The 9,912-nt window shown below is 53.7% G+C and overlaps 1 protein-coding gene across 1 annotated transcript; it reads right to left on the reverse strand.

Annotated features, from left to right (window-relative positions):
• Nucleotides 1-126: 126 nt before the first annotated feature.
• Nucleotides 127-9,858, reverse strand: LOC124234537 (aldehyde oxidase 2-like). The gene is made up of 7 exons (XM_046651879.1): nt 8,878-9,858; nt 7,475-7,626; nt 5,776-5,869; nt 3,512-3,621; nt 1,981-2,165; nt 1,124-1,307; nt 127-466 (listed from the first exon to the last, which is right to left on the reverse strand). Exons 1-7 carry the CDS (start codon nt 8,912-8,914, stop codon nt 320-322), a joined length of 909 nt encoding a protein of 302 aa, XP_046507835.1. The 5' UTR covers nt 8,915-9,858; the 3' UTR covers nt 127-319.
• Nucleotides 9,859-9,912: the final 54 nt, after the last annotated feature.

Raw genomic sequence — 9,912 nt, forward strand, 5'->3', positions numbered from 1 at the left:
CCCCCCAGGATTTCACTTTTTATCTGAACATTTCTTGCCCTCCCTCCCTTTGCACATGATGTGGAACTGGACTGACTGGTTTGAACCTGATCTCAAGCCACCCAGAGGAGGGAGAGGCCTGCCAGCCAGCTGGCCCGCAGAGGCAGGGGGAGAAGCCAGGACGTTTGGGGCTGGACAAGCCCTCCCAGAATGGGCTGGAGTTCACTGGACACAAAGAGCCCCCGTCCTGATTGCTCTTCTCAGAACTCAGCTGTTCTGGAAGAGCAGTAAAATCAGGACGCCTCTCTGGGTGTCACTGAAACACATCAAGTGTCTTGATTCAGGAATTAAACGGCAGCAAGGACGATCCTGGTGAATGTGGCTGGTGAGGGGCTTCACGGAGTGAATGAAAACCAGACGCTTTAGGAACCCTGCACGGCGGGGTGGGGTGCGGTGGGCAGATGGGTTGTGCAAGGCAGGGCGAGAGCTACAATCACGGTCGGAGGAGGAAAGAGAGAGAGGATGTTTTACTTTGCTTGACTTATTCCAGAAGTTTACAATCAGAAAATCTGGAGAGAAGCTACTTAAATGTTAGCATAAGAGTAAGTTTTGGTATTTTTGAAAAATAAAATTCAATTTTATATTTCATATTGAGTTTAAAATTCTAGAACAGGCAAAGCTAATCTATAGTCCACAAAGCAGGTCAGCAGTTGCCTGAGGGCCGACAGCAGAGGGGCCAAAGGAGAATTTTTGGGGTGATGGAAATGCTCTAGATCTTCTTGGAGCTGGTGGCTACACGGGTTTACACATTTGTCAAAACCGCTGAATTTAACTAGGTGCATTTTATTACATTTAATAATACTTCAATAAGGTTGATTTTAAAAGGAACCACATCGTGTACCAGAGGCAGAGGACCCTGTTTCACTGCTCTGGGCCTGCAGTACACATCTGCAGCATCCTGACCCTCAGGGAGTGGCCCTGGGGGGGCGGAATCCCAGAAGGAGGGATGGCTAGGAACTGACCAGGCCTGAGCCGGAACAAGTGACAGGTGACGGGGCAGGCTGCCCACAAGACGGTCTGCAAAAGCGGTGGGAAAGCTGGGAGTTCACGGCAGCAAGGAGCATGCAGAAGCCAGAGCACTTACGGGCACAGAGAGCAGCTTGCCCGGCTTCTTCAGTTCCTGCAGAACCTCCAGGTAGAACTTGAAAAAGAAGCTGACCACCAGAGTCCTCTTGAATTCCACACTGCCCCCCGGAGCCCCGCCTGGGAGGGAGACTTCGTCCAGGAGCAGCCTGCAAGCCTCATCCAGCATTGGCTCATTCCAGCGCCTGGGAAGGTTGCAGGCAGGAGGAACCAGCTGACGAGCAGTTCCAATCGAGCGGTGCGTGCTGGGTATTGCATGGGGATAAGCTGGAGAGCCCAAGTCTCCTTTTAGGAGTTGGAAGGGAACTTCAAAATCACCTCACCAAGCCCTTCAGGAAAACCGGGGCCTGGGAGGCTGTGCCCAGTGGCCCGAGGGTCATGGCAGGCTGGGGATGGCACCTGTCCCATTGCAACCTGAACCAAGCATGTTCAAGAGCCAGAGCCAGGCATTAAAGAAGTAGACCATTAGGGCCCATTCCATCACGAACTGCACAGGACTCAGACTCGGACACTGCCTCACTGAGGCAGAGGGAGGGGGTCCTGGGCAGCGGGAGCTGCAGGCGCCACGTGGATGTGGCCTGGCGTGGCTTTGCTGGGGATTGATGAACACAAGAGAATGGGGCTGCACACAGTCCTGGGCCATTTTTGGTGTATCGCTCACCCAAAGAGTGGTGCTTAATTAATCACAGTCAAATAAGATCTGATTCATTTAGCGAAATTACAGAAGGAACAACTAGTAATGCCCCCCAGAGGAGTTTCCACCCTCCTAGCACTTCACCAGCTCCTGCTGCAGCCAAGCTTCCACTTGCTTCTGTGATGCCAAGTTTCACCCTCGGGGGGGCAGCATTCGTCGCTTACCTGCCCAGGAGCTGCTGGCAGGATTTCTGTGCACTGATTGTGGCATCCCCGACCCCTCCGTAAGCCAGGCTCAGGTCCTCAATGGTGTCCGTGCCTTCTTGGAAGAGGACTCGCATGCCAGCCGTCACGTCGGCCAAGGCATTCTGCTGGCACTGAGCCTGTCGGAAGGCTGACACAAATTCCCACTGTGGAGACAAAACTCATGAAGTTATATGATATGTCAAAGCTTTGACATGGTTTCCGCTTCTTGGTGCCACTAATTGATCACTTAGACTCAATCGAAAGGGACACAAAAGACACTTGGCACAATCAGAGAGAACTTGGCTGCCTTCTTGTTCCAAGTGAGAATGATGTCCGCCCAAGGTCCTCCCCTGGGGAGGCCAGGATGCCTCACATGGAATGCCTGGGTCATTTCCACAAGCCCTTCTTTCCAGGTGCCCTTCCCTCTCGCCTTCAGATGTCTTTGTCCCCATGAGGATGGAAGAGCCCCCCAACACATATGCTTTTAAATGTGATTTACTTAAAGTGCAAAAGAGACCCACCACATTTCTTGGTTTGTAGAAACGGTCACTTTTCCATTTTGCAAAGCTCGTAAAGGAGTTGACTAAAACTTTCCAACAGTGACCTGGGGAATCTTGCATCAGGAACAAGAGTCAGGAGGGTGATGGCTGCCCCACTGACCCCTTGGCACCGTGACGGCTGGTGTGCTGACATGAGGTTAACGGAGGTGGCCTGTGCCTCCAGTGCGTTCCATCTGCGTGGCCACTGACGGCGCTGTGTTTGAGTCTGCCTGTTGTTCTGTCTGGGGCCTTTATGCAGATGCACATTTGACTGGGAACACACTTCGGAGTTTCCATTCCAAGGGAAAAATAAATGAAGCTCCTACATGGCTGAAGGCAGGACTTAGTATAAGACTTTTTGCATAACCAAGCCGAGTCCGGGCTTTGGGTCTGTGTGTGTGTGTGTGTGTGTGTGTGTGTGTGTGTGTGTGGTATTGCCTCTCTCAGGAAGTGTCTTCTCAGATTGGATTCAGGCACAGTTTTGGGGAGAGGCACAGGGAAGAGGGAGTGAGGAGAGAGGGCCCCTCCTTTCACCCCCAGAGATCCTGAGTCAGTCAGCGTCTGGAGGCCCTCAGGCTCCTGTGAACCGCTGGGGTTAGCTGGAGGAGGGGGGCACGGGGAGGCCTGGCCCCAGCCTCCCTCTCCCTATGGGTCAGGCAGAGTAGCTCTCTCCACAGCCAGAGAGCTTTAATTTCTGCCTCCCAGAGTCGACCCCTGGACATCAGCAGGCCTGGAAGCACGACTGTGGCCTGCACAGGCCCTGCCCCACAGCTGAAACAACCCCAAATCCACCCCCGGAGCTGCCTGCCCGAGGGTGAGGGCCTCGGGGCCGGGCCAGGCCACAGCAGGCAGGAAACAGGTTTTCAGGGCAGAGCTATTTTCCTTCCATCTGCTTTCAGATTTCCAAAGATGACTGGACGCAGTTTCGGGAAGGGAAAAACAGTTCTCAGAAGCGACCAGCGAGTTCTTACCCTTTGAGAGTGAGGGATGTACACTGACTCCAAAATTTCCTCTGGCTTAAGGTCTGCACTTGCCAACCCAGCAAGAAAATCTCTGTCTAGAGGAATCTGCCGTGTCCCTTCTGTGGAAGAAAATGACATTTCTGCACGGTCACAACAAGGAATGTGAGATTATTCTGTACTTTAAACGTCAGCAGCAAAGAAGAAAAGGCCACGTTCCTCTGCACCAAGCGATGCTGAGGTCTGAGCATGTGGCCACCCAGGGCTCCCCGTCCCCTCCTCAGGCTGGACATGCTCTTGGAACCTGGGCTCCTCCGCCCCAAGGCCGCCAGGCCAGCACGGTCACCTCTCAGCAGATGCTGGGTGACTAAATCTAAGTCGTCTGATACTAAGATCAAGATAAGGGCGTCACTTCAGCCGAGACGGGGTTCGTCTCCACTGTTATCAGAGTTGGAATCAGTGGATTTGCTTTTTGTTCTTGCTGCTGCTTTTGGCTCCTACAGCGGATACCTCCACCGTTAGAGCAGAGAGAACAATTCACAAAACCTCCTTTCAGCCCAGTTGTTACCACTTAGTGGTCAGAGCGTGCCCTCTGGCTTTAGAAGGCGGTTGTGTTCTCGTTTCGTTGATGGTTTCCTTTGCTGGGCAGAAGCTTTTTAGTCTGACGTAGAAATGAGTCAGACAGAGAAAGGCAAACCCCGCATGATTTCACTCGTGTGAAGACAGACAAACACATAGCTAAGGAGAACAGATTGGCGGTTACCAGAAGGGAAGGGTGAGGGGAGGGTGAAAGGGGAAGAGGGACATACTATGGTGATGGATGAACTGGACTCTCGGTGGTGAGCACGATGCAGTCTATGCAGAAACTGATACATAATAATGGACACCTGAAATTGACACAGTCATAAGCCAATATGACCTCAATAAAATTATTAAAGAGTGAAAGAACAAGCGGTTTGTGGCTCCCCAGGAGGTGCGGTGGGAGATCAAAGCGCAGCCTCGCCATCTGTCGCGGGTTCGTGCCCTGGCACTTGTGCCGATTGGCAGAGGGTGCGGCGGAGAAGGAGGCCCGGGGAGCCCTGCTGGCCGCTGCCGCCTGCCCACTGCCTGGTCGGCCAGCTCGTCCACCGGCCCCGCGGGCGCTGGGGGCGCTGAGGGTGGAGTGGCTTTGGTAGAGCTGGGAGAACAGAGACCGTCAGCTGTTTTCCAACAGCCCAAGAGAAGAGCCCAACTACTGCCCTTCCTACTAGTGTGGGGCGCCCTGCGTGGAGGCTGGGCCGTCCTTGCTGTCCTGAGGCCCCAGAGTCTAGGCTTTTTCTCTCTGGGTCTTAGGGGGCGAGCTGGGGTCGTCCTGGACCACGGGGCTGGAGGACTCAGCAAAATGGCTGACGGGCCGAGCAGGGGTGAGGCTTTTGCTTTCCTCCTTCAAGGGCGGGCCCCGTGCAAAGCTGAACAGGGGAGAGCGAGTTTGTCCTCTGCCACCAAGTCTCTCCCCGCGCTTCTGAGTTCCCGCCAATGGGGGATGGGAGTGTGTTAGCCAACAAACCCTGCGGGAGGGCTGCGATGCCTGTGATATGATTCCTGGTGGGACACCCCCCACCCCAAGCTCAGGCCAGGCAGCTTGTGCTCGCTCCCGGCACCCCAGAGCCCGGGCTGTGTTAGCCCCAAGGAGTGAAGGACAGACCCGCTGAGTGGGAGGGACAGAGGGAATGGGTGTTTGATGAGTTGGTGTAGGGGGAGCCATGGGAGGGGTAGTGAGAGGCCCTGGGAGGCGGCCTGATGGGGAAGAGGCAAGCACACTGTATGGAAATGACAGACTGGGGCTCCCAGACAGGGAGACAAGCGTAGTGTAGCATGGAGCGGCCCAAGCCGGCATGGAAGTTAATCACTGCCTTCCTCCTGCCCCAGGGGGCCTGGGTGTCTGCAGTGCTCCTCACCAGACTTGTGGTTCCCACACAGTCCCTGGAGGGGGGCCATGAAGAGGAGGGGGGAGCGGTCCTCAGCCCCAGAGCCTTCGCCTCAGCCGCCGCACACCGCCCTGGCTGACACAAGGGCTGAGCTGTGGCCTGGGGGGGTGTGTGTGTGTGTGTGTGTGTGTGGTGGGTGGTGCCAGAAAGAAGCACTGGCCACCTCCTTGGGTCACTGTGCTTTTCTCCAGGAGCCTGAGCTCCCCATGGTGGTTCGAGAGCCAGAGACCTGGGCTCTCACTTGGAGCAGTTCCTTAAAAAAGACAAAAAATCTCCAGGTGCTGTTCACAGCCTTCCAAGGCAGCTTACCTTTGGACATCAGATTGAGGGCGGTGTTGCCCACAGCCAGAACTGGATTCAGATCCGAATAGCAGTGCCGGCTCATGATATGTCCCCCTAAGGACTAAGGAGAGAGAGGGATAGCCTCGGTCATCTTATCCCTCAAACCCCACGCCCCCAGGCACCTGCTCATGGTCCTCTCTGGTGGTGGAGGTGTCCAGAGGAAGCTTGGTCTCCTTTGCAGAGGGACTCAGACCTTCGGGGAGGACCCCCTCCCACCCGCAGCTTTGAGTGGGGAGAGGAATTGATGGCAAACAACACTGGTGTGGCGTTTGGTAAGTTCCACCTGCTGTCTAACCTCTTCACACATGTTTACCCACTTCATCCTCACAACAGCCCAGTGAGATTGATGCCATCATCCCGTTTTACAGATGAAGACACTGGGGCACAGAGAAATTATGAAACTTGAGCAAGGTCTCCCAGCTTGGAAGGGGCAGGCCTGGGATTCCAATCCAAGCAGCGAGGCTCAGTGGCAGTTCTGAACCACCTCCTCTCAACCTTGACCACAGTGCAGGTGGCCGTGGTGTTGGGTACAGAGATGCCGTCCTGCCCTGGGTACGGCAGCATCTCAGCCTCCTCCCCCATGGCCTCTGAAACTGCTGGACCTCACTTGGGCCAGGCTGGGGTTCTGGGCATCCCCACCACCGAGAGAGCTGCCCTCTTCCTCTTCCTGGAGCTCCACTCGGCTCTGGTTGAGCCTGTAGCATCTCAGAACTCGGGAGGGAAATGACTGGCCATTCAACTCGGTACAGTCCTCCCCACATAGTGATGGAATCCACAGTGCCCGCCGGGTAGCTGTGGTCTGGGCTGGAACGTGGGTGAGGACGGAGAACCCCCAGTCCTCGATGAACAGCTCGATTTTGAAGTTCTTGTTTCCATGGAGCTGGAGTCCACCTGCCTGGACTCTCACGTGTCAGTCATACTCCTGCCCTATGTGAGTGTGTGAAATAAATCGGTCTGTCCTCAGAGTCTAGAAGTATTTGAAGGCCGTTCTTGTGATCGCTCTGACTTTGCCCACCCCGGCCATTCCTCTCTCTGATGTGGTTTCCAACCCCTCATTCTCCTGTCACCGTCTCCTCGCCAGGCTCCAGGGTGTCAGCCAGAGTTCTGGACGGGAAGGGGCATTTTGGAATCACTTGAAGAGCTTTTTCAGGGGAAACACGTCCTCCCCAGATTCCTACACCCCAAGGATTTCTAAGGCACCATTTGGGGCATGTAGGAGAGGAAGCAGGTGTATTTTGAAAACCTAACGAGGTCTCTTCTGCTTTCTTCCAAAGTCAAAAATAACCAGACCTTAAAGTGTGCCTCCCGGATCTGAGCGTTATTCTCCAACTGTGCTGAAGAATAGTCCTGATTTTAGGTGCTATACTTCTGTAGTGCAGCCTAAGACTAAATTAGATTCTTCCACAGTCTTATCAAGAAATTAGCAAAACCGTGACATCTTTTTCCCACCTATATGGCTACTTGGCTATTCTCTTGATTTTGACTTAGATTCTTCTTTTAAACATGTCATTAAATAATGTGTGTTAAATGTTAAATATTTATTGTGCCAGTCGTTTCAGCCTGCTGGGACCCTTTTGCATACTGATTCTGCCGATCCCCGTTTCAATATTTCAGTGATATTAAGAAATCGGCGCGGTGTGCCTAAGGCTTGGCCCAGAGGACGTACTGCCATATTCCGGATCTGCTGGCCTGCCAGCCTCTTCAGGTGCTTCAGGAGGGCTCGGTACGTCTGAGTTTTCTCCTCTGGGAGCTCGGAAACCCTCCCAGCCAAGATGTCCTTCACCTGGGCCAGACTGCAGCCAGCACCTATCGTCAGCCCTGGAAAGCAAATGGTTTTCATAGGTGACATGGGAGGAGCAGCTGAATTGTAGCCCTGGTGCCAGGGCCTTATGTTTGGCTAGTGCAATGGCTCTGCACACTGACTGTACAGAGAATCACCAGGAACTCAAAACCGGCACAGATGCCCTGCTCCCAGATCAGTCAAATGGGAATCTCTGGGCACGGGGCTTTTTCAAAGGCTCCCGGGTAGCTCTCCCGTGCAGCCAGTGTTAGAAACCCCTAGGCTGGCCTACACCCTTCTTTGGAAAAGGCAAGGAAATAGAGGGTAGAGAGAAGGAATGACAGTCACGACTAGCAGGTGGCAGACCCTACGAGAACTTTCCATGACCCCCTCCTGATCGACCACAGTGAAGCTCTGCAAAGCTGTTTTGTGATTAAGGGGGATAAATCTGATGGCATTATAATAACACCAAAGTTCTTCCAGCTCCCGAGGTCATTGTCTCAAGTCAATAATGCTGTGACTGCCCATGTGCACTTCTACAGGTGGCCTTGATGCTCAGAATCGTCAACAACCCAGTTGCTGAGGGGCACCGGCCAACCAGAATGAACACGGCTGGGTGGGGAGCTGCCCCAGGTATTGTGTGAGTTGTTGTTGGGCATGGGGACATTGGGGGTCCCCAGGGAGGAGCCAGGGAAGCAGGAGCAGTGGCAGAGCATCGGGGAGGACTGGGGCAATGCTATTTTCTACCTGGCGAGGAGGTCATTCAAAGTTCTAACCCCCGTTGCAGCCACACCTCTGAGTATCGGGAGGATATTAGCACGGGGGTTTCTCCATGGTAGGGATGTAAGGGTTCAGATCCATCTTTGAAAGTGGAATCACCCAAGCCATCGGGAGATGACTTAGTCAGCCTCTTAAAGTTAATCCTTCCTGTTCCCCAGGGTTTGCAGAATGAATCACTGACCCGTAGAGTTAGATTTGATATCAGTTCCAGGGTGGGGTCTAACTACAGTGAGTCTGTTTTTATCAGGTTGCAGGCTGGGCTTTGATTTTTCTCCTGTGGATTAATCTTTGAGAATATTCCTCCCTCCCACATAGCTTTGTTTTATCAATATTAAAAATGTACTTGGCACAGTATTTCCCCCACCCCTGCCACCACGCCCGAGTAACCGCCACACCCTGCTGCTTCAGTCATCTCGGCCAACCTAACAGAGCAGGGAAGCTGAGGCTGCTGCTCCCTGTCCTTACTCGAACCAAATCTAAGCTGCCCCTCCTCCCGGGGACGTCCCGACCTGCAGTCCTCACGCTGTCTCCCTCCCGGTGTCTCATAAGAGGCACTCCGTGACGCGGGATCCTGTGCCAGGCCCATCAGCGAGAGGCTGTTGCTTCCTCTCGAGTGGGCTCACTGGAGCGTGGTCTTTAACTTCTGCAGATGTCCTGGCCTGGTGTTTGCCCACAAGGGCGCTGGGAAGACCAGGCTTGCTTCTTGTCCTACAATTCCTCCTAGCCTAGACCCAGAGCCTTAGTGGTAGGCAAGAAATCAGAAGCAGAAAGACTTATTATTATTATCTTTTTAAGGTCAGACTATCTCTTCTCTGAACAGAGTGGAAAGGGGCAGGTCAGCCCAGGGAGGGGAATGTGCCGGCTGTCCACTCTGCTGCCTGCGTCCTCAAGAGTACAGACTTCAGCCTCAGGCTGAGGCCGGACAGTCACTCGGGGGCTTTCGTTCGGCTCTTTCTGAGCCTCACATTACCCCGCACTTCTTGCTGGGCAAGACACCGCGGTATGGAGACCACGCTATTTTCTGTGCTTGTTCATGTTATTCCATCCTTGGGCACAGACCGAGCTTGAGTTCCAAAGGAGTTGAGCTTTCACTTTGATTCTCAGAACGTGGGTTCTGTTTAACTCCACGCTTCTCAGAGTTCGTGGGTCCCTGGGAAAAGGTGCAGCGAGGTTCTGGAGCGCTTCCTACACTGAAGATTATGAGAAAGAAACGTGCGCTCAGCCAAACGTGTAGGTGAGACGGGTTAGTTTGCAAAATTTAAACAAACGTAAGCTGTCACAGAAATTTATTTCCCAGGGGGTGCTGGCTGGGGGGAGAGGGCCCATCTGGCTCCAAGGTTCCCCTTCCTCACCAGTGTCCTTCGCTCTTTTGGCCTTAGGAAAAGTTGGAGAATGCTGGGAAACTTCCCTGGGGCCACTAGAGGCTGCTCACACTTTAAGTTTTTTTGCTGACAAAGATTTGCCCTGAGCTAACATCTGTTGCTAATCTTCCTCTTTTTTTTTGCTTGAGGAAGATTTGCCCTGAGCTAACATCTGTGCCAATC

Source organism: Equus quagga, unplaced genomic scaffold (genome assembly GCF_021613505.1).
Source record: "Equus quagga isolate Etosha38 unplaced genomic scaffold, UCLA_HA_Equagga_1.0 85581_RagTag, whole genome shotgun sequence".
Lineage (NCBI taxonomy): Eukaryota > Metazoa > Chordata > Mammalia > Perissodactyla > Equidae > Equus > Equus quagga.